The sequence below is a fragment of the Anomaloglossus baeobatrachus genome, chromosome 4 (assembly GCF_048569485.1).
Source record: "Anomaloglossus baeobatrachus isolate aAnoBae1 chromosome 4, aAnoBae1.hap1, whole genome shotgun sequence".
Lineage (NCBI taxonomy): Eukaryota > Metazoa > Chordata > Amphibia > Anura > Aromobatidae > Anomaloglossus > Anomaloglossus baeobatrachus.
In genome coordinates, this window is record NC_134356.1 from 43,943,538 (window position 1) to 43,969,077 (window position 25,540).

Consider the following 25,540-nt stretch of genomic DNA (forward strand, 5'->3'; position numbering starts at 1 on the left):
CTCTCTGGTGTCCACGGTCCAGGTTAAAGGCTTCCTACATAGGTTTGAGTTTGTCGTAAGAGACCCCGTCCCTCTCCCCATAGTTGGGTCTCTATACTGTCACCCTATACTCACTACAGAGGAGCCAGGAGACATTTGTCGGTGACGATTGTAGCATGGCGTCATAGCCAAAGAGGCTTATTCTGGAAGAAGGGATTATATTGTTTGTCCAGAGCTGGAGAAGTGATTGTCACATTAACCTTGAAGACAGTTCCTTTCCTTGTGCCTTTAGGCTATGTGTCCACGGTAGAATGTACCTGCGGATTTTTCTGCCTGAAAATCCGCGACTTTCGCGGCAAATCCGCACCCGCGGATTTGCCGCGGATTTTGATGCGGATTTTTTTTTTTTTTTTCCCCATTCAAAACCAAAAATCCGCACCAAACAATTGACATGCTGCAGATTTTTCCGGATCAAAATCCGCGGCAAATCCGCAGCGGAAATATCCGCAGCATGGACACAGCATTTCCAAAATGCCATTGAAATGGCTTGGAAGTGCCGCTGCTGCAGATTTTCGGGAAATCCGCGGCAAATCCGCGGTAAATCCGCAGCGTGGGCACATAGCCTTATAGTGCAAAAGCAGATGATGGGGGGGGTCACCCTGCTCCGTACCCCGTATAGGTATGCTCTGCCAGGTAGTCACTGCAATACCCCACAGATGCTCCTGGCACAAACCGCTGACCACCTGAGACTTGAAGTCATGGATCTGCGGATTGCAGTCCGGTTCATATCTGTCATTTTATTTTACAGACATTTTTTCTGTCCCCATTGGGACTCACAATGTACATTTCCCATCAGTTTTTTTTCGGAGTGTGGGAGGAAATCGGAGAACACGCAGGAAACCCATACAAACTCCTTCTAGATATTGTCTTTGGTGGGATTTGAACTCTGGATTGGGAATGCGCGGACCCATGGATGTCCGGGTTTGGCCACACTTTTAGTTAAAAGTTCGGTTTGGGACCCAATCAATGCGATTGCAGTATTCAGGAAGCAGGGAGAGGAATTGCTTACCTCTCCCTGGTAATCGGGTCACTGTAATGCGATCACAGGGACCCAATCGCTGCCATTGTAAGGCCTAAGACACACAGCATGAAAATCGGACCGAGTGGAGTGTGATAAAACATTGTATTCCACTCGGACCAATATTAGCCTGTGTGTCAGCTTTCATGAGCGATTATTTTCTCGGCCCCAATCGGACCAAGAAAACAATCGCAGCATGCTGCGACTGTAATGAGACTCTCTTGCACCCATTCAAGTCTATGGGGCGAGAGAAAGATCGCACTGCACTCGCGATACACCAGTGTACCGCGAGTGCAGGGCGAGAATGGCAATGGCCGGCTACGGAGGAGAGAGGGAGATAAATCCCGCCCGCCCCTCCTCAGCGCTGGCCCACCCCTCCTCAGCGCCGACCTGCCCCCCGCAGCTGAGGTCCGATCGCAGGATCGGACCTCAGTCGCAGTGACACTCGCATGACACTCTGCTCCTGCTGTGCTGCCAGCGTGAGCCGAGTGTCATGCGAGGATTGCAGTAGATCCCCGTGTGGCCCCGGCCTAACCCTGGATCTTAACCATGATGCTGCCGGGTTACTGAGCTACGGAAAGCCTCACAGACCAGGGCACCTATGTCACTGGTTCCCTGCAGCCATTTCCTCATCTCGCCTGACCTTGCTGCAGGGAACCCCGGTGACATCACAAGGTGAACTGAGTTCATGCTGGTGGATCTGCAAGAAAGGTTATCACACCTAGTGCCAGTGAACACGTAAGGGAACAAATTGAGGGTACTAGATATACGGGATCCCTGTAGTGCCCTATGGAATCTTATTCCTGCCTCACAACGGAGGGTATGACACCGTAACTTTTTTTATGCGCCCCCGTTCCGCGTCGGCTGCCCCTCACTGTACCCTAACATTTTGAAGTGAATGCGCACAGCCATGGATTACTCCTCCAGAAAATGCAATATTTTTGTATATGTGAATTTTCATGATTGCCATTTGATACTCGCATAGAAATAGGGGAGAGCTATTATTTAATGGAATTGAATTTTTTTCCATTATATTAATGTAGGTTACATACATGTATCATGTAATATGCATTTCCAGCTATTTGTAATAATGAGACAGCATATAAACATCCCCCGTATATTGTGTCTGTGGTCTGCGAGCATCATTTTTGCATGCAATTGAATTTTGATCACTCATCTGTGATCTGTTTGTGCAAATTTTATGCTCTAAAGACACACATGTGGCAATCTTTAGTATAAAAATTTAATTCACTGCAAAATCTTAAGGTTCAGTTAGGTACAGCCGACGTGGAACGGGGGCGCCCAAAAACGTTATGGTGTCATACCCTCCGTTGTCAGGCAGGAATAAGATCCCATAGGGCACTATAGGGATCCCGTTTATCTAGTACCCTCAATTTGTTCCCGTACGTGTTCACTGGCATTGGGTGTGCTAACTTTTTTTAAAATTTTTGAAAACATATTTTATTAGGATTGAGGATTTTCTGTACACAAAACTCAGTTCGTCCGCATTGTTTATAGTGTGGATCTGCAAGAAACCCGGATGATCCCCCCCCCCCCAGCATGAACTCGAGTCACCTCATGACATCACTGGAGTTCCCTGCAGACTGCGGGATGAGGAAATGGCTGCAAGGAAAACCGGTGACATAAAAAAAAGCAGATAAAAATGCAAAAAAAGCAACGTACACATGCTTTTTTTTTTTTTCCTGGGTTTTTCACTGACTCCATTGAAGTCGATTGGTGAAAAATTGGATAAACACTGAAACAATTGACGCTGCTTCTTTTTTCAGCAACAAAAACTGCAAGGAAAAAAGTCGCATATACACAGCAAGTCAGGATTCACATAGACATTGCTGGGATGTTTTTTGTCCTTTTATTGATTAAAAAAAGCAAGGAAAAAAATGCTAAAAACAAGCCTCGTGGGCACATGGCCTTAGATTAAATATGGCTACTGGTCCAGTGCCCTTCTTTGTATAAATAGTAATAAATCCAGGGTCATGTAACAAGTATATTTGGACTGTCATCATGACCTGAATTACCCTCTTATGATTTTTCTTTTCCCTCCTTTGCACCAAGAGCCGGATCTGACTGTTGCATCCGGTCATTTAGGAATGGGACTCAATGAGCCCATTGTGAGCGGCGCGTCTTGTCACCGACTCTTGGCATCACAATGTGAGATCTTCTTGTTCACTGAAAGCCATTTTTACTCTAGCGTTAATAGACCATTAAGCCCAAAAGTCGAATTTGCTTAAAAACAAACCAAACCGCCCCTAAGTAATAGAAGTGTCCGAGTGCCAGGGCCGTGCGTGGGAACTAATTTTCCTGTGCACAAGGGATGGATATAAAGCTGTTTATATGACATTTGTGTGTTTATGGGCCTCCGCACCCAAACGTGATGGCCTCATATAGTCCTATGAGGCTGTTGCCTGAGACGGGAGACCGGAGGTCGGCCTCTAAATGTCGGAAGGTGTCTGTGTACTTGTTGTTGAAAAATGATGGTCATGGGATGACCGATACTTGGATGGTATGGCACCTTTGACGTTCTTAGCGTATACCAGTATGCACATCCACTGGACACTATATACTGTCCGCTGCTGGAGAAATGGTTTTCTACCCTGCTAGTGAAGGTGTAGAGCTAGTTTTCTTTTTTTCTTGCAGTGGAAGGATTATATTATCTGCTGTCAGAGGGGGAAGGAGAGTGATTCTGTCTGGAGCTTGAGAAGTGTTACATTACGTATTAGCCTCTGACTGGCTGTGGAAGATCATGTGACATGTCATGTGACGCCACAGAAACGAACTCCTTGCTATTCATCCCTATCCATTTTCATCGTGCAGCGGCTGTGCGCCTCCATACGCTCTCCATGGGTGTAATGAAAACAGCTCAGTGCCCCCACATGGAGACTTAGTTGATTTGGGGTGGGGACATGGCATTCTGTACAAGTGCTTATGGGGAAGACTAAGGGAATGAACATTTATCCTTGATGCTTTTATGTATCCATTGCCTGAATGTAGAGTTGAGCAAAATGATTTGCAGGGCCATGGTGGCACCGGGCCGCAGCCCAGAGAAGCTCCTCGCGCCGCAGCCCAGAGAAGCTCCTCGCGCCGCAGCCCAGAGAAGCTCCTCGCGCCGCAGCCCAGAGAAGCTCCTCGCGCCGCAGCCCAGAGAAGCTCCTCGCGCCGCAGCCCAGAGAAGCTCCTCGCGCCGCAGCCCAGAGAAGCTCCTCGCGCCGCAGCCCAGAGAAGCTCCTCGCGCCGCAGCCCAGAGAAGCTCCTCGCGCCGCAGCCCAGAGAAGCTCCTCGCGCCGCAGCCCAGAGAAGCTCCTCGCGCCGCAGCCCAGAGAAGCTCCTCGCGCCGCAGCCCAGAGAAGCTCCTCGCGCCGCAGCCCAGAGAAGCTCCTCGCGCCGCAGCCCAGAGAAGCTCCTCGCGCCGCAGCCCAGAGAAGCTCCTCGCGCCGCAGCCCAGAGAAGCTCCTCGCGCCGCAGCCCAGAGAAGCTCCTCGCGCCGCAGCCCAGAGAAGCTCCTCGCGCCGCAGCCCAGAGAAGCTCCTCGCGCCGCAGCCCAGAGAAGCTCCTCGCGCCGCAGCCCAGAGAAGCTCCTCGCGCCGCAGCCCAGAGAAGCTCCTCGCGCCGCAGCCCAGAGAAGCTCCTCGCGCCGCAGCCCAGAGAAGCTCCTCGCGCCGCAGCCCAGAGAAGCTCCTCGCGCCGCAGCCCAGAGAAGCTCCTCGCGCCGCAGCCCAGAGAAGCTCCTCGCGCCGCAGCCCAGAGAAGCTCCTCGCGCCGCAGCCCAGAGAAGCTCCTCGCGCCGCAGCCCAGAGAAGCTCCTCGCGCCGCAGCCCAGAGAAGCTCCTCGCGCCGCAGCCCAGAGAAGCTCCTCGCGCCGCAGCCCAGAGAAGCTCCTCGCGCCGCAGCCCAGAGAAGCTCCTCGCGCCGCAGCCCAGAGAAGCTCCTCGCGCCGCAGCCCAGTGAAGCTCCTCGCGCCGCAGCCCAGGGACCCGCCTCCTACCTGCCCGAATCCACGCTTCTCTTTTTGATAGTGGCACTGACGTTCTGACTGTGAGGAGTCGGGGATGCCGCCAGGTAGGCGCAGTGTCATCGGCCTTACTATAGACGTGGCCGCTGGATCAGGATCCTGCAAATCATTTTGCTCAGTTCCACCTGCATGGGATCTTATCTGGAAGATTACAACATGCAGTAATTTGCAGAGGAATTCCCCCCCCCCCAATACATTTTCCAATTACTGAAATCAGTGATTTTATTACATTTCGGTAGAAATTCAGGTTGGCTTTCCAGGGTTCAGTTGTAGGTGCAGTGCTGGTAAATGATGTATTTTGGCCGCTCCGGACCTAACGTGTATCCAGTGCTCTTTAGCCGTTTCCTTTCTGTTGACATACTGGCATTTGCACCTGTTGTGTCTGACTAGTGATGGATTTGTAGGGCCCGGCCTAGAGGTCATTACTATATTCACTTGGGGACTCTGTCAGCGCATTCCACTTCCTAAAACAGATAATACATGGGGATGTATCGTGTATATATTGGACTGATATGCACTTTTGTCATGAAAATCTTTTATTAAAAAAAACTGTGGGTCTTAAAGTTCAAAGACGGCTTCCAATAATTGGGAAGGATCCTGTGTCCGTGTTCTCCTCGTTCAGAGAACTCTGCACCAGCACAGCACTCCCTCCTCCAGCCCAACATTGATCGGTGCAGGAAAGAAAGGACCTGCACATCACTGAATCTGCACAGACGTTGCAGGTTACTACAAGTTGAAGGACCTTTCACATCATGTGATCAGTCATATGCCCGGAAGGAAGTTCAAAGTGTGTGTGGGGCGGGGCAGAGCTGTGTGTGTGTGGGGCGGGGCAGAGCTGTGTGTGTGTGGGGCGGGGCAGAGCTGTGTGTGTGGGGCGGGGCAGAGCTGTGTGTGTGGGGCGGGGCAGAGCTGTGTGTGTGTGGGGCGGGGCAGAGCTGTGTGTGTGTGGGGCGGGGCAGAGCTGTGTGTGTGTGGGGCGGGGCAGAGCTGTGTGTGTGGGGCGGGGCAGAGCTGTGTGTGTGGGGCGGGGCAGAGCTGTGTGTGTGGGGCGGGGCAGAGCTGTGTGTGTGGGGCGGGGCAGAGCTGTGTGTGTGGGGCGGGGCAGAGCTGTGTGTGTGGGGCGGGGCAGAGCTGTGTGGGGCGGGTTTTTTTTTTTTATTCATTGACACATTTCCCAACAAATGAAGGTTGAACTAGATGGACCCAGGTCTTTTTTCACCCTATGTAAGGCCCTGTGCGCACACTGCGTTTTTACCCGCAGTTTGGGTTTTTTTTTTTTTTGTTTTTGCTGCAGAAATTTCTTGAGAAAAAGGTTGTACCTTTCTGCAGACATTCCCCAGTAAAACCCATGGAAAAAAAAATTAGCTGTGCACACACTGCGTTTTTTTTCTCAAGAAAATTCTTTCAGTAGATTTTCTTGAGAAAAAGAATGTGCATGTCACTTCTTTTCCGCACGTCGCTGCGGGATTTCACTCCATTGACTGCAATGTAATCGGGAAATCCCGCAGGGAATAACGCAGGTAGCAAATTCTGTGCGGTTCATTGCGTTTTCCTGCGCTATTCCCGCGTTATTTCGCATTTTCGGGACATAATGTTCATCACTGCCTGCGTTTTGCAGGGAAGTGATGTCATTAGGAGAGGAAGAGGATGTTGAGCAGAGAGTAAACCACACAGATCACACACAGACATAGACATATAGAATACACCTAGAAATCAAACGTACATATTAAAAATAAACGAAAAAAAAACGTCGGCTGCACTGTATTTTTACTGTCCAGCCGAGGTAAACACACAGCGGCGGCCCGGTATTCTCAGGCTGGGGAGGGCAAGGGCCATGGTTAATGACCACCCCCTCCTGCAGCCAAGAATATCAGCCCGCCGCTGCCCCGAGAATGTTGCATCCATTATGCAACAGTCCCGGCGTGTTACCGGCAGGGCTGTGGAGTCGGTAAGCCAAACCTTCGACTCCGACTCCGACTCCTCAAATTCTCTTGCACCGACTCCGACTCCGGCTCCGACTCCGACTCCTACATATATTGCTTATAGTTAGGTGAAAAATTTATTGTAGTACATGAATATGTGTATGTGAACATCAGACATTTAATAATTTTTATGATACAATAATCAAGATATTTGGATAGAACATAAAATATATTTATTGGAATACAACTTTAGAACACAAAAAACTGTAATAAATTGTAAATATGTAATACACTATGTAATATACAGTAGATTACATATATATCTTGTGTGTGTATATACACTGTATATATATATATATATGTATATACAGTGTATATACACACACAAGATATATATGTAATCTACTGTATATTACATAGTGTATTACATATTTACAATTTATTACAGTTTTTTGTGTTCTAAAGTTGTATTCCAATAAATATATTTTATGTTCTATCCAAATATCTTGATTATTGTATCATAAAAACAATTAAATGTCTGATGTTCACACTGTACTACAATACATTTTTCACTTAAATATAAGCATTATACTAAATGTTATTATTTAGTAAAATATTCAGCACATTCTGCATTGCACTCCTGTCCCCAATTTATTATATATTTTAGGAGTCGGAGTCGGTGCATTTTATACCGACTCCGACTCCACCAAAATGAGCTCCGACTCCGACTCCGACTCCACGACTCCGACTCCGACTCCACAGCCCTGGTTACCGGCTCTTCCAGATTGCTGTGATGCGGTGACAATCGGGGTAATAACAAGTTAATAGCAGCGCATCGCTGCCATTAAGTCCTAGCTTAATCATGGCAGCGTCTGACACAGCTTTCATGATTAACCTGTAAGTAAAGTGAATAAACACACACACCGAAAAATCCTTTATTTAAATAAATTTAAATAAAATATAAAAAAAAAAACCCTCTTTCACCACTTTATTAACCCCCACCCCCCAAACACACAGCCCCAGCGTAATCCACCAAGGTCCCATGATGCTTGCATCCAGCCGCGTCTGACACATATTCAATGCAGCCTTGTTCAGTGAGCGATGCTGCAGGGGTAACTACAGGTCATTTCTTACAGTCGGTAATGTGAACATTACCGCTCGCGAGAACTGCAGTGTGTCCTCACAGGGACTCTATTGATTATCTTTCTATCTATCCATTATCTGGCTATCCATCTATCGATTATCTATATTATTTATTGCTGTTAACGCATTAAAAAACGCAGACCCCCAACCTGCAAAAAAACACGTGGCGTTCGGTGCGTTAATTGGTGCGTTTTTTTTTTTAACGCAGGTGCGCTAATCCTTCATAAATTTCTTAAGAAAAATCCTTTTTCTAGTGCGCACATGACCTAAGTATGTAAACGCAATAAACAATGATTGATACATTGTATGTAACCCAGCTCACCACGCAAGAAACAATCTCGCAACTCCATGGTGGAAAAATAAAAACGTTACAGGTCTCAAAGTGGCAACACAATGAAAACGCCCCCCCCCCCCTTCCTCATTATATGGAAATAGAAACCATAATACAAGTTTATCGCTAAAAAACCCCACAAGATCTCAATTCTACAGCCGCTAGCTTCCGGTCATGGGGGCAACAGTCATATAATCGGGGACCCTCAATCTATGCGCCCACCTTGCATTTTTATGTGCCCATTTAAAACGCATGTTTTGGCAGGGAAAAAGCAGCTGAAAAAACATGCTTTTTTTTTTTTTTTATTGCGCTTGCCCATTATTTTTCCATGCTTCGTTTTGTGCTTTAAGTCATGGTGGCCGTGGGGGTTCAAAATCTGTACCCCGCGATCACCGCAAGGTCTCCAGCTGATCCCGGATCTCACTGCCAGGAGCAATAACGTTTTTTTTTTTTGTTGTTTTTTTGCTGTAAAAGTGGATCCTGTTTTCACAAAGAAAAATGCATGTGTTATTTTGCAGGATCCTGCCACTTGAAGTTTATGGGCGGGCATTGAAGTCATGTGATCGGGAGTGAGGAGAACTGAACGTGATAGACTAGGTGCCGACATCTGACAGCTGTAGACGCTGGTAACCAAGGTAAACATCGGGTAACTAAGCAAAGTGCTTTGCTTGGATACCCGATGTTTACCTTGGTTACGAGCGTCCGTAGCTGCTAGGAGCCGGGCTGCCGGCTCCCTGCACACGTAACCAAGGTAAACATCGGGTAACTAAGCAAGGCGCTTTGCTTGGTTACCCGATATTTACCTTGGTTACGAGCGTCCGCTGCTCTCAGGCAGGGGAGAGAGAGACTGATCACGCCAGGCTGGTTTCTGGGCATGCTCAGTAGAGCAAGCAGGATCCTGTCTATCAGCATGCCACCGTTCACATGCGTTTGCGTGCAGTATAGTCAGGATCCAGTGAAAAACAGTATTTAGACGCAGCTGAAAAATGCTACAAGTAGCGTTTTTGAAAAAAGTTAAAAAACTGCAAGTCGCTGGATACTCACTATAACGCACGCAAACGCATATTGACGCGAGTCCATTGCAAATGCATTGAAATGAAAACGCTTTTGCACTGGATCCGTTTTTGCATTAAAAAAAAATTCATGACGCATGTTAAAAAAACGTAGTGTGAAAGCCGCCTAACTCACTGAATGCTGCAATCGATGCGATCGCAGCATGCGGGAGGCAGGGAGAGGAGTCACTTACCGCTCCTTGGCGATCAGGTCCCTGTAATGCAATCACAGAGATCCGATCACTGGCATGGTAACCTTGGGTCGTCACCATGATGACCCCGGGTTACTGAGGTACGGATCGCCTCACAGACCAGGGCACCTACATCACCGGAGTTCCCTGCAGCAAGGTCTTGGGGTAATGACCTCAAGGCCTAGGTGCAGGGAACCCCGGTGACATCACAAAGTGAAGCAAGTTCATGCCAGTGGATTCGCAGGAAACCTCGGTGATCAGCTGACATGAACTCTATTCACCTTGTGATGTCACTGGAGTTCCCTGCAGTAAAGACCACCAGACGAGGCTGCAGGGAACCCCAGTGACATCATAAAAACGCACAAAAAAGCAATGTGGGCATTACACATGCATTTTTCCTTGACACCATTGAAGTCAATTGGTGAAAAAAGCAAAAAAAAACAATTCACATGCTGCTTCTTTTTTTCTTCAGCATCAAAACTGCAAGGAAAAAAGAAGCAACGTGGGCACAGCGAGTCAGGATTCTCATAGACTTTGCCTGGATGCTTTTTTTTCTTGCTTTATTGATTGAAAAAAAAAAAAATTAATGTGGGCTTGAAGCCATTTCAGGATTTTGCCGCATACTTACCACATAAACTTATGGGCTGCGTATATAGGTGAACGCTCACACTGAGTGTGCATGCATACGGGAGTTGAATGACACGGAACTTGGTTGTGGGCACTTATTTAGGTTAAAATGTCTTATTATACAGTGTGTCCACCCATATCCTGTCCACCGCCATTAACTTGAGATCGGCGGCAGCTATAGGCATAAAAGCGGTGTCTAGGTATAGTAAAGTAGCCACGCGCTACGCAATGACACCACCTATAGCGCCACCTGGTGGAAAACGGAGTTAGCATTTTTATCTTGAAAACGGAACGAGATAGAGAAAAAAATTGAATTACAAAGTTGTAGGGCATCATCAATTCAATACGAATCGACACCTTGCATACAGAAATGCTATGATATGAAACCCATGACCCCCCTCCCCCCCCAAAACATTGAATGCTGGTCACGCATATGGCGCTCATTTAACTTTGATGCTCAAAGTGTCCCCCGTCATCTGCAATGCACATCTGGCCTCTGCACAGCATACTGTATCTTGCACGTTGTGCAATATGGGAGGTGACACGTTTGCACAAGCATCTGTGATACGTCGTCGTAGGTCCTGCAATGTTGGTGGACGGGACGCATACACCTGCTGTGTGATGTGACCTCACAGAAAGAAGTCCAATGGGGTCAGGTCAGGTGAGCGGAGGCCACTCCTCGCAGCCACCATACCCAATGACTTGTAGGAAGGTCTCCATAAGGTATCGCTTCACGTCCGCAGCCTTGTGAGTTTTACACGTTCTAATCATAGCATTTCTGTATGCAAGGTGTCGATTCGTATTGAATTGATGATGCCCTACAACTTTGTAATTCACTTTTTTTCTCTCTCGTTCTGTTTTCGAGGTAAAAATGTTAACTCCACTGTTTTCCACCAGGTGGCGCTATAGGTGGTGTCATTGCGTAGCGCATGGCTACTTTACTATACCTAGACACCACTTCTATGCCTATAGCTGCCGCCGTTCTCAAGTGAATGGCGGTGGACAGGATATGGGTGGACACACTGTATAGATGCGGGGGCTGTAATGGGCACCAAGGCATGTTTTCAGTTTCCTTTTAATATGCGCTAGATTGTTATTTTTAAGAATCAAAAAAGAAATTTTTTTAAAGTGGACCAATCACCAGAATTTTCGTATATAACCTAAAGCCAGTGCTATACTATCACTATCAGGCTGATTCTATACATATCAGTAGTGGTCAGCTCGGATGTATAGGTTTTGAAATCCAAGAAAGTAAAGTTTATAAAACCAGCAGCCTGTTGAGTGACAGCAGCTGAGGATCAGATAATATCTGGGGGGGTAGTCATAGTTATCCCCTCCCCCTGTTAGAATTAGCATAAGTATTATACCATTGATTTAAATTTTGACTTGCAGGACCTGTGTGAGGTCATACCCATGTGACCAGAAGGGGCGGGGCTTCAGCCATCAGAAAAATGTTGCTTCCTGGTATCAGCTTTGTTGGCTGAGGCCCCGCCCCTTCTGGTCACATGGCTTTAGGTTATATACAAAAAACACTGGTGATTGGTTTCCTTTTAAAGGGTATTTCACATAGATGATAAAAAATGCCTGCAAAAATACAGCACAAAAAAAGCCTCAAAATATTAAAGGGAACCGGTCACCAGTTTTTTGTCTATTAAACCAAAAATATTACCTTGTGCAGCTCCGGGGCTGCAGTCTAGGAAGGTGCACCTTGTTGCCGTCCCCCCTTGCAGACCCCTAAAGGAACTTTATAAAATCTTACCGTTTCCTATGAAAATGAGTTTGGTTGGCCAGATGGGTGGGCTCTAATTCGTCTCAGGTCCCCCCTCTCCTGCCGCTGTTTGCCGTCCCTCAGTCATGATTTATATGGATGATGATGCTGCACCATGCTGCTGGAGTCTCGCGCAGGCGCGTTTCGCTGTGCCCCTATCGCGGGGCTGAGTGTAAAGTTTCACTTGCGCGAGCGCCGGTGATGTAGTTGCGCAGGCGCGAGATTATGTATGACCTCACCAGCATCATACTCGTACCCGCCCATAATCTTGCGCCTGTGCATTTAGCTCTGCCTCTACCTTTATGCGCAGGCGCTGGCCAATGCTTATCTGTATCACTCCCGACACCAGGGAAAGCTGGGCACTAGGTGCCGGGAATGATACAGATAAGCATTGGCCAGCGCCTGCGCATAAAGGTAGAGGCAGAGCTAAATGCACAGGCACGAGATTATGGGCAGGTATGAGGATGACGCTGGTGACGTCATACACAGCGCTGCCCATAATCTTGCGCCTGCGCAACTAAATCACCAGCACTCGCGCGAGGGAAGCTTTATGCTCAGCCCCGCGATAGGGGCACAGCCTGCGCGAGACTCCAGCAGCATGGGGCGGCGTCATCCATGTATATCATGACTGAGGGATGGCGAACAGCGGCAGGAGGGTGGACAGGAGCTGAATTAGAGCCCGCCCATCTGGCCAACCAAACTCATTCTTTTAGGGGTCTGCAAGGGGGGCCAGCAACAAGGTGCACCTTCCTAGAATGCAGCCCCGGAGCTGCAGAAGGGGATATTTTTGGTTTAATAGTCAAAAAACTGGTGACCGGTTCCCTTTTAATGGACGAGTCGTGGATATTCTATAAAGCCACCAATGTGTGACTGTGACCTTCCTGATTACTGCAATGTTCACACTGTCTTGTATTTTTGGGTATGTGACTGGATTATTTGAGTAATTTTACCCTCTTTTTGTGTTCGGTTTCCAGGTTTGGACCTCATGGGATCCCTGTAACGCTTCACCCGAAACGCGAGTATAAAAATAAACCGGAGGAACCCATCCAGCCTCAAAGCACATCATTCCAAGCGGACGAATCACTGAAAAACGGGAACGGTCCCGTGGACGTCGCCCCCGTCGCACCCAGCGAGCCCTGTGGAATTACCAATAATAACAACAACCTGTGGACTTCAAAGCCGCCTCCGCTTTTTCATGAAGGCGCCCCGTACCCCCCTCCTTTGTTTATCAGGGACACCTATAACCAGTCGATACCTCAACCCCCTCCACGGAAAATCAAAAGACTCAAAAAGAAAATTTACAGGGAAGAACCCACTTCGATCATGAACGCCATCAAGCTCCGGCCCCGGCAGGTATTGTGCGACAAGTGCAAAAACGTGGTGACCGACAAGAGGGAGGTCCGGAAGACGACGACGACGGCCAACGACTCCTTCAAGCTGGAAGAAGGGAAAAGGAGGCGGCCCGAGAGCGTGACTACTGTGAATAAGAAACTGAAAACCGACCATAAGGTCAACGGGAAAAGCCAGAGCGAGAGCCAGAAAAAAAGTAACCCGGTGGCCAAGGTCTCCAGCCTCGGGCACGGGCGAGGCAAAGTGGTCAAAGTGGCTCCTCACGCCCACACCAAGAAGGTGCTACAGAGCAAGAACATGGATCACGCCAAGGCCCGGGAAGTGTTAAAACTGGCCAAAGAAAAGGCACAAAAGAAGCAAAAGGAGGCCTCCTCCTCCAAAATGGCTCACAGCAAAGTCCACTTGACCAGACGCATCCAGAACCCCACCTCAGGAACCCTCCCGCCAAGGCTACGCATCAAGCCTCAACGGTACCGCAACGAGGAGAACGACTCGTCGCTGAAGATCGGACTCGAGAGCTTGCGCAGCAGTAAGATTAGCCTCAAGCCCCAGACCCGCTACACTGCCACCCGTTCAGCAGGTGAGGCCCCCTCCGAAATAAAGACCCCTTCCAATGGCCCCGAAGAGGTCAGCAGCCCTACTATTGAGAACGCCAGTGTCTGCGTACCAGCGCCGCCGCCTGCCGAGCAGGACGAGCAGCAAGCCCTGAGCAAGCGAGGCAGCAAAAGCAATATCACGGTCTACATGACCCTAAATCAAAAGAAAGCAGACTCTTCCAGCGCGTCCGTGTGTAGTAGCGATAGCACAGATGATATGAAGTCCATCCATTCTGAGTGTAGTTCTACTGAAAACTTTGATTTCCCCCCAGGCACCATGCATGCGCCTCCTCCTCCTTCATCATCTTCCTCCTCCTCCTCTTCCAAAGAAGAGAAAAAGTTAAGCAATTCCTTGAAAATAAAGGTGTTTTCCAAAAATGTTTCTAAGTGCGTGACCCCCGATGGCAGGACCATATGTGTTGGGGACATTGTTTGGGCGAAGATCTATGGCTTCCCATGGTGGCCCGCCCGCATACTCACCATAACTGTCAGTCGGAAAGATAACGGCCTCCTCGTCCGGCAGGAGGCCAGCATATCCTGGTTCGGGTCCCCGACCACGTCCTTTCTCGCTTTGTCACAGTTGTCCCCCTTTTTAGAAAACTTCCAGTCCCGATTTAACAAGAAGAGAAAGGGTCTTTATCGCAAGGCCATCACCGAGGCAGCTAAGGCTGCCAAGCAGCTCACCCCTGAAGTGCGAGCCCTCCTGACCCAGTTCGAAACGTGAGCCCACCCACATGTAAGGTAGGCAAGATTAGAAATTGTACTTTTTTTTTTTTTTTCTTTTTTGTTTTTTTTTTCTTAGCTTAGTCACAACCATAAAGTATTTTAGAAAGTGTTTTTTCATTTTCTTCCCATATCCTCCCTCCTTCAAGATGGCCTACTTACGGTTTCCTACCTGGGACTAATTAATTTAAAGGGTATCTGTCAAGTTTTATTTATCTATTTAAAGGAAATCTGTCACCAGGTTTTTGCTCCCCCATCTGAGAGCAGCATAATGTAGGGACAGAGACCCTGATTCCAGCGATGTGTCACTTACTGAGCTGTTTTTGCTGTCATTTTGATAAAATCAATGTTTTTTTTTTTCTGCTACCACTTTGCCAGGTATAGTCACATATATGCTGGACTACCTGACAGCACGCAGAGTAGTCCTGTAATGATTATCTCCTGATGATTAAACGGATTTTATCAAAATTACACTAAGCAGCCCAGTAAGTGACACAGCGCTGGAATCAGGATCTCTCAGATTAGGAGTTAGAAACCTGGGGACAGAGTCCCTTAAATGTGGAGGAAGAGAACCTGACACTTGCTCATCAGCTTGCTGTAGTTTCAATATAATCAGTGTTTTATCAGCAGGAAATTATCACTGCAAGACTTGAGTGGTAGTCCAGTTAAACTGTATAACCCCACCCCCACCTCTGATTGGGCAGCTTGCTGACAATGTACAGGAAGCTTCCAATCAGGGGCGTAGGTGGGGTTATACCTAGTGAAAAAACAGGCATTTTATCAAAACTGCAACAAGCTGCTCAGTAAGTGATACATCGCCTGAATCAGGGTCTCAGCCCCTACATCATGCTGCTCTGATTACATAGCAAAAAAAGTGACTCCCTTTAATGTGGAGGAAGAGAGCCTGTCACTTGCTCATCAGCTTGCTGTAGTTTTAATACAATCATTGTTTTATCAGCAGGACTGGGTGGTAGTCCAGCTAACCTGTATAACCCCGCCCCTGTCTCTGGGCAGCTTGCTGACGAAGCCTGTCAGCTTGCTTGTAGTTTCAGTATAACCAGTGTTTTATCAGCAGAAAATTAGCACTGCAAGACTGGGTGGTAGTCCAGCTAACCTGTATAACCTCACCCCTGTCTCTGATTGGGCAGCTTGCTGACAAAGCCTGTCAGCTTACTTGTAGTTTCAGTATAATCAGTGTTTTATCAGCAGAAAATTAGCACTGCAGGACTGGGTGGTAGTCCAGCTAAAATGTATAACCTCACCCGTCTCTGATTGGGCAGCTTGCTGACAATGCACAGGAAGCTTCCAATCAGGGGCATTGTATTCTGACCAATCTACAGCAGAGAAAACAGGGATTTTATCAAAACTACACCAAGCAGCTCAGTAAGTGACACATCGCTGGAATCGGGGTCTCAGCCCCCACATTATGCTGCTTTCAGATTACATAGCAAAAATAAAACCGTGACAGATTCCCTTTAATGACCTGGTGAACGGGGCTGAGCTGCAGTACCAGTAACGGCCATACTTGAATGTACGGCGCTGTGGCTGGATATACAATGAAGGGATCGAGGGGGTCTGGGAGTCTAGACTCTTATAAATCGGTGGCCTATCCTAAGGATAGGTCATTGATTAACAGTCCTGGGGAGACCCCCTTGTAGGTTAACATTTCAGTCCATAAATATATTGTAATTGTGTGAAGACACGAGCCACGGACGGCCTCACCGGCCACCGGCTGCCACCTAGTCCTCTGCCATCATAGGGGCTTTTAATGTCCAACTTCCACCATAATGGATCAGTATGTGACGAGGAGATGTACATAGAGTGATTCTGAAAGTGTAAAAGGTGTATTTTTTTTTTTTTATTTTATTTTTTTTTTTTTTTCTTCCCAGGACAGAAATCTAGATAAAAAAATGACACCCGTGGCCGTCGTAATATGTGAAATCTGACTATATATAAATTCTGAAAGGGTCACATTTCTTTTTATTTTTTTTTTTGTCCTGGTTCAGACATGTTTGTGCTTTGTCGGTGTCTCACTGTTACATTTATTTTTTGGATGTACTTTATCAATTGAATATATATATAAAAATTCTTTTTTTTTTTTTTGCAATTTTTTTTTCTTTTTTTCATGAAAAGTTTAAGGTATCTGTTTGCAGGTCAGAAAATATGAAACCGATGTAATTGTGTATTGCTCTGAAATGTACAAAAATGTAAATAAAATAAACTAAATCTGAATTTGTTGTGTGTTACTGGGAAAAAAAAAAATAAAAAAAAATTGGCGGAGCATCAATCAATGGCTAGGCAATAAATGGAAATCGCCCACCGAGACACATTGGGATGGTCCTAGTCCGATTTTCCCCTAAAACCTAAAAAAACACAATTTCAAGTTTTTATTAAACAATGAAACATTTGTTATTTCGACTCTTTTGCACGATCCTCCAAAAAAAGGAAAAGAAAAGCTGATGGTTGGGTATTTGCTCCATAGACCCCTTCACCCTTCCCAGCGATCACTGATCTGTGCAGACCCTCAGCAGCAGGAGGACATTTTTCCCAGCAGCGCCTCCTACAGGTGAAATGAAGCATTACACACTTATTGGTAAAGTGATTAATTTTATTTTTATGGGGGGAGTGGGAATATGAGATGGATCAGGTTGTTTCTTGCCAGGAAAGGACAATGCAAGATGTTCTTGGATAATAGATAAAATTGTATCATACAATCACAAAAGTTTTCTAATTTTGAACTTTTTGAAGCTGGAAACGCTTGTTTCATGTGTACATCCTGAAGAAGTTTTGGTATTATATACCTTTCTTAAAGAGGTCCCATTTTTAGAAGTTATTCCTGTAAGCTACATTTAGTAGTAATCAAAACAAGCAAACCTCTTTTACTGACCCTCCTCTGGTCCACCACAGAGTCTCCACCCCCTACTCAATGTCTGGCTCCAGACTATAGCAATAAGTTATTCCTATAAGCTGCATTAGTATTAAACAAAATGTGCTTTACTCACCCTCCTCTGGTCCAGCACAGAGTCTCTTAGCCCCCACTTAGTGTCTGGCTGCAGATCTCAGCAATAAGTTATATTAGTATTAAACAAAAACTGTGCTTCACTCACCCTCCTCTGGTCCAGCATGTAGTACCCCCCCTTCCTACTCACTGGCTGCAGACAACAGCAATAAGTTACTATAGGTATATTAGTTTTAAACAAAAACTGAGCTTCACTCACCCTCCTCTGGTCCAGCATGTAGTACCCCCCCTTCCTAATCACTGGCTGCAGACAACAGCAATAAGTTACTATAGGTATATTAGTTTTAAACAAAATCTGAGCTTCACTCACCCTCCTCTGGTCCAACATAAAGTCTCGGCCCCCTACTCAGTGTCTGGCTGCAGACAACCGCAAGCAGTGAACTCAGATGTTTATGCCACCTACATTGACTAAGCCAATGAGCTCACCGGCTGTGTTTGATGTCAGCATTTCAGACAACTAGGAATAACGCTGGACCCAGGGATGGTGAGTGAAGCTTTTTTTTTTTCCTCCCAATGGAAAAGCTTTCCTTATAGAGAACTCCCCCATGTAACTGAATTTTTATATATATATATATATATATATATATATATATATATATATATATATATATATATATATATATATATATATATATATATATATATAATTTATTTTTTATAATATATTCTATATTTTTTTAAATTATATATCTAACATATATTATAAAAAATAAATATATATATATATATATTTTTTTTTTTTAAATTATATATTTATTTTTTATAATATATTCAATAATTAAAAAAATAATATATTTTTTTATATATATATTATTTTTTTAATTATATATATTTTTTATAATATATATATATATTTAGTATTTACCATTTGCATCACCATGTTACTTTACTGAAAATTAGGTTTTTTTTTGTTTTAATGGAACAACGTTTTCTAATAGAGACCTACCCCCTTTATCTCAACTTTTTTTTTTTATTTGTCGTTTGCATCTCCATTTTATATTTTACTGAAAACTATTTTTTTATGCTATATATAACATATGGACCCAGACAGGGTGAGTAAAGCAGTATTGTTTTTTTCCTTTTTCTAAAGACTTTATTATATATATTAAAAAAAAAAACAAAAAAACTTTCCTGATGGGGAATTTTCTTACCCTTTTTACTGAATTTTTATACATTTGTCATTTGCATCACCATTTTATATTTTACTTGATTTTTTTTTTCTTTTAATGCTATATGGACCCAGGGAGGTTCAGTAAAGCATTTTATATATTCCTCTAATTAAGAAAATGTTACTGATGGAGAGCTATCCTTTTAACTGAATTTAACTTAAATTAACTTATATTTTAGTCAAAATTAGATTTTTTTTTTAAGCGCTATATATATATATATATATATATATATATATATATATATATATATATATACACACACACACACATACACACACATACGCACACATACGCACACATACGCACACATACGCACACATACGCACACATACACACATACACACACACACACACACACACACACACAGAGACTGTATATTATATATATATATATATATATATATATATATATATATATATATATATATATATATATATATATATATATATATACACACACAGACTGTATATTACATATATATATGTAATATACAGTCTGTGTGTGTGTATATATATATAATATATATATATATATATATACACACACACACAGACTGTATATTACATATATATATGTAATATACAGTCTGTGTGTGTATGTATATGTGTATATATATATATATATATATATATGTATGTATATATAATATATATATCTAATCTCTCAAATGCTAAAAAAAAAGAAATTTTAGTTAAAGGGGATGATTCTCCATGTTGACCCAGGGAGAGTGAGTGAAGCATTATTTTATTTTTTTCCATTGGAAAAACTTTGATAAAGAACTACCCTCCCCTTAACTAAATTCACAATTATTTTTTATTTTTTTTATGCATTTAGCATTTGCATCACTTTTTTTATTTTACTTGAAATTATTTTTTATGTTGTATATCACATACCGTATGTGCACTTATATTATTAACAAGTCACACTAAGGATTTTTCTTAAGTAAATTATTGGCGAAATGTTTTTGGGGGGAATTTCCATTTCCCAGTGTCCTGGCCACACCCTTTCTGCATAACCAGAACATCATATATATTTTTTTTCTACAAATAGCTGAATAAAGGCTCATTTTATTTTTTTTATTCAATTTATTTTTTTTCAGTTCCCAAAATTTAATGATTTCCATTTAATAATTGGCCTCGTTAGTACGACTGGGTTATTTTCTGCTCCTAATGAGGTAATAACAGAACACGACATATATTTATGAAGCTAATGTCATCTCAGAAGAATTGGATGTCCTGATGCTTAAACCCGATATGAAAAAAAAAATAAAAATCTGAAAAAAATTAAATTGTTTTGCCTTTTTTTTTTATTACCGATTGTTATAATAAATGTCCAAACTTTCCATCCTAATTAATGCCTAACGAGTGCTAATGTCAGCATGAATTGAATGCTCCTGTTTTCGTGAGTTCTTTCCTGCAAACAGAAACCAACATTTAGTATTTCATAAAATCTTTTAGAAATGGTCATTTTGTATTTTTTTTTTCTCCTTTCGTCAATATTCATGTAGGCGGTGCATCTTTTTATATTTTACACATTTTATATTACCGACATTATATGTTCCATTTTCATTCAGTGTTATTTTTGTGCCATACAAACGCCAGATTTCACAATACAAACTGCATATACTAATAAATAGATTTTAGGCCTGATGAAGCTAATGTACTTCCTTTTTGAAACCAGACAGAATGAGTTTAAACTTTCACGAGAAATTATACAATCTCAGCCCATCTGATTGACAGCTCCTCAGTGTCCCTCCTCTGCGCTGAGATCTCTCACTGCTCCGTACAAGCTGCAGCTGTCAGGCTGGTTGGGTTCTACAGCTTGTACAGAGCAGTGAGAGATCTCAGCGCAGAGGAGGGACATTGAGGAGCTGTCAGTCAATATGCCAAAAGTCAGAACTCAGCCCATTAATGTTAAATTTTGCTAAAAACCCCACAGAATGAGTGCTCTCGAGTACTTGTGTGTTCATCAGGCTTTCTGTAGCTGGACTTACACTCATTTTAATATGATTTTACAGACATTCCAACCTGGATTCTCACAGTAAGTATACCAGTTTCATCAGGTGTACAATCTATGGTTTTGGTTGTTTTTTTATATAGTTTTATGCAGCTTACATTAGAAAATCTGTTGAAATCCACTTTAATGGGAGTCTGTCACCACATCTAACCTATTAATATGGGCATACAGGTTATAGAGTGCTGAAAATAGTCCTACCTGTCTGCCTCATATCAGATAGATGCCTTGTTGTGGATAAGATATGATTTATCCACAACAAGGCATCTGATATTTTATCACTTTATGTAAATGAGCACTTCCAGGCTATGGGGCAGCTACTGCCTGGAAGATTATGCCCAGCTCTGGAGGCGGAGTTATCTTTCAGGCAGCATCTGCCCCATAGCCTGCTGGAAGAGCTAATTTACATAAAGTGATAAGATATGATTTATCCACAACAAGGCATCTGATATTTTATCACTTTACATAAATTAGTTCTTCCAGGCTATATGGTAGATGCTGCCTAGAAGATAACTCTGACCAGCTCTGGAGGTGGCGTTATCTTCCAGGCACCATCTGCCCCATATCCTGGAAGCACTTATTTACATAAAGTGATAAAATAGGATTTATTCACAACAAGGCATCTGATATTTTATCACTTTATGTAAATGAGCTCTTCCAGGCTATGGGGCAGATGCTGCCTGAAAGATAACTCCGCCTCCAGAGCTGGGCATAATCTTCCAGGCAGCAGCTGCCCCATAGCCTAGAAGTGCTCATTTACATAAAGTGATAAATCATATTTTATCCATAACAAGCCTTCTGATATGAGCCAGACAGGACTTTTTTGAGCACTCTAAAACCTGTATGCCTATATTAATGGGTTAAATAGGTGAAATGTGGTGACAGACTCCCTTTCAAACTTTTTTTTTTTTTTTAGCAAAATTCAACATTAATGTGTGGAGCGCTGACTTTTGGTACACCTAATACACCCCCCCCCCTTCTATAGTTTACCAGGTATTGCAGTTTACTAAAGCTTTGCACCATTCATCGGTCCTGAGCTGCAATACCAGGCGCAGTCACTAGTAAATGTGTGGCGCTATACCTTATCCGTTGTTCTAAAACACAACTAGAGCGTGTATGAAAAAATAATAGACCCTCAATATCAAAGTCTCGGGTCAGACTTTTTTACGGTGCGTTCACATACACGCTGGAATTTCTTGCCAGAAGAATAGTAGTCAGGTGGGTACAATTTTACCAAATCTCTTCCACATAATGTGCCAAAATACAGGCAGAAAGTCACCGGCCATGCAGAAGTTAAAGCCATAGCATGACTATTGAACGATTTTCCCCTCCCCCAACGCCTCGTTTTTTTTGTTTGTTTTTTTTTGGGTAGGTCCAATTTTTCTTAGTGGTAACATTTTGGCGCACATATGAGTATTCACTTTTAGTTTTTTGGGGACAAGTAGAGGTGACTTAAGATTTAAGAATTCACAGAACCCGTTCAGTGTCCTGTAACCGCTGGGCGGCTGCCCTGCAAACAATTTCCACCTTATGACATCCACAGCTCCAGGGGCGCAACATCAACGTTTCGTCATGTGATACATTTGACAGTTAATCAAAAGAAGAGTCGTGATTGCCATCAGATAAGAGGCGGTTTGCAGGGCGCCCGTCTGGCGGCACCAGACTACTGGCCTACCCATTGGACTGTTACTTGGTCATTTCGGGTGAGGAAACGCATGGTGTGTGCAGGAAACATGGATGTGTAAATGCAGATACTCCCTTTTTACCCCCCTTTTTTCTTTATGCCCTCAAAAAAAGGTGCCAATTTACAACTTTCTGACCCTGCCCTAATTTAATGGCTATGGGTTGACCGATTTGGCCAATGTCATAAGGAAAGAGTAGCAAGAGGTGATTTTTCCCTATAATCCTTAATTTAGGGCAATCCCCGATGTTATGCCCTATTGAACCATACGATTTTAATGGAAGACATATTGGATGTCATGTAAGCATCACCCTAATCAAAAGAGGAGTTGGGGGATGGGACAGGTAGGAGGCAGGTCACAGAGCTTCTACCCTGCAGCCTCAAAATACAGATATGGACCAGGGTTCTGTAAATTGATTAGCTCATCTTTCCTTCCTAAACCTTGGTAGTCTCTACATTCGGAAACATTTCCCCCCTTCCCCCCTATGGCTTTATCATCAAAGGCAGAGCTTCACGCCTTTGTTTATTTTTATTTTTTCCTGTTTTATGAAATAACTTTTTTTTAATTTAAAAAAAAAACAAAAAAAAAACAAAAAAAAAACAACCCAGGGTTGTTTACTAGGGTTTTTCCTGATTCTGGAACTGTTTTTCTTTTTTTCTTCTGTGACCCTCCATTCCAAAGTTATGTCCCTCGGTAATAAAGGTGCAACTTTTCCCTGCAGCCGACTGGGCGTGTACCATAGACGTTCTTTGTGGGTGTGGCTGTGTTTTTCATTGGTCAGCATCAGAGGAGAAAAAGCAACCGCCCAGTTAGTTGAAGAGCAGATTTGCACTTTTATTTCTCGGGGGCATAACTTTGGAATGGAGGGGAACAGAAAAAAAAGAACAACTGTTCCAGAATCTGCAGAAAAGAGGCTACTGGAGGAGGTGAAAAAAAAATAATTGAAAGGTCCCCTTTAAATGTGTTACCCCAGAATGACAATGGAATTAGAAAGACCCTAGTGCCCATGGGGCAGCACAGTTGGAAGGAACCATTCACGCACCCATTCTATTAATGTGTATGGTACTTACTGGACAGTCAGATCAGTATGTGAGCATTTTTCCAAACCCCATTGGATAGGAGACTATGCCCGAACAATCCCTTTAAGTTGCATTCTGCTGTCCTCTGGGTGATCAAATGTGTTGCAAGAGAACCACACTCTTTGTTAGCTGTTCTGCCCATGTAAAATAACATGCAGAAAGAGATTACTCTTCCAAAGACAAAAACAATTATTTAAAAAAATAAAATATATAATGTATTTATTTTTTTAAATTGTTTTTGTCTTTGGAATATATATATATATATATATATATATATATATATATATATATATATATATATATATAATTAGCAAAATACCAGCTGCCTCACTCTCCGAAAATGTTAAATTGTTGGTTACCCCTGCTAAGTTTAAACATTGTTTCACCTCATCTTCAGCATTTAAAATTTTATTTTTTCAACACTTCTTTTTTTCTTACTTTGGCGTTAACAGCTTTTTTTTTTTTGCTTTTTTTTACAAATTTGTTGTAATACTGAGGCGAACAAAAAACATTCATTATTAAGACCGTTAGTAATTACCTGACACTGATTAGAGATCTAATAATTGAATATAATATATATATTTTTATCAAAAAATGTCCCAAAGGATTTAATTTTCAATTACGAAAACCACCTCACAGTCAGACTGTTCTAGTTGTCCATAGTAACCAATCAGAGCTCAGCTATCCGTTTAACTCAGCAACTTTAATGCTGAAAATTGCACTCTAGTTGCTTCAGGTAATCATAACGATCTTACTGTGAGGTAATTCTCATAAACTAGGCCCCAGTTCCTTCTGCAGATGGTTTAGGCAACCAGAACGATCTTACTGTGAGGTAATTCTCATAAATGAGGCCCAGTTACTTCTGCACTGGCTATAGGCAACCATAGCGATCTTACTATGAGGCAATTCTCATAAATGAGGCCCAGTTACTTCTGCACTGGCTATAGGCAACCAGAATGATCTTACTATGAGGCAATTATCATAAAGGAGGCCCCAGATGCTTCTGCTGATGCTATTGGCAGCGAGAACGATCTTACTGTGAGACAATACTAATAAATGAGGCCCCAGTTACTTCTGCACTGGCTATAGGCAACCAGAACGATCTCACTGTGAGGTAATTCTCATAAATGAGGGCCCAGTTACTTCTGCACTGGCTACAAGCAACCAGAACAATCGTACTGTGAGGTAATCTTCATAAATGAGGCCCCAGTTACTTCTGCACTGGCTATAGGCAACCAGAATGATCTTACTGTGAGGCAATTGTCATATGAGGCCCCAGTTATTTCTGCAAAGGCTACAGGCAACTAGAACAATCTTACTGTGAGGCAATTGTCATATGAGGCCCCAGTTATTTCTGCAGATGCTATAGGCAACGAGAACGCTGTGAGGCAATACTCATAAATGAGGACCCAGTTACTTCTGTACTGGCTATAGGCAACCAGAATGATCTTACTGTGAGGTAATCTTCATAAATTATGCCCCTTGTTTCTTCTGCAGTGGCTATAGGCAACCAGAAGAACTTGCTGTGAGACGATTCCCATAAATGAGACCCTACTTGTGCGTTGGTTGTTGACAGCTGTTGCTATAGTTAAACTTTAGGGAAAGCCATCCGGTTGCCCCATCTTAGCGACTATATGGTTGCTCCCCCTTTAAGAGCAACTCTTTGGGTGTTGTCGCTTTCATTTTTTTAAGACCTTTTGGGCAAAAACTGGTTTTGCATTCATCACTCAGACACCCATTTTTTTTCTTTATTTCTATAGAGCCTAAATTTGTGGGGGCCAAATCTCATG

The 25,540-nt window shown here is 43.6% G+C and overlaps 1 protein-coding gene across 1 annotated transcript in view; it reads left to right on the forward strand.

The window, feature by feature from the left end:
* PWWP2A (PWWP domain containing 2A) overlaps positions 1-17,194 on the forward strand; it is a 38,849-nt gene extending 21,655 nt beyond the window's left edge. The window contains exon 2 of the mRNA XM_075344283.1: positions 13,093-17,194. Within this exon, the coding sequence (XP_075200398.1) occupies positions 13,093-14,788 (1,696 nt within the window). The 3' untranslated portion in view covers positions 14,789-17,194. The remainder of the gene's footprint in view (positions 1-13,092) is intronic.
* Positions 17,195-25,540: the final 8,346 nt, after the last annotated feature.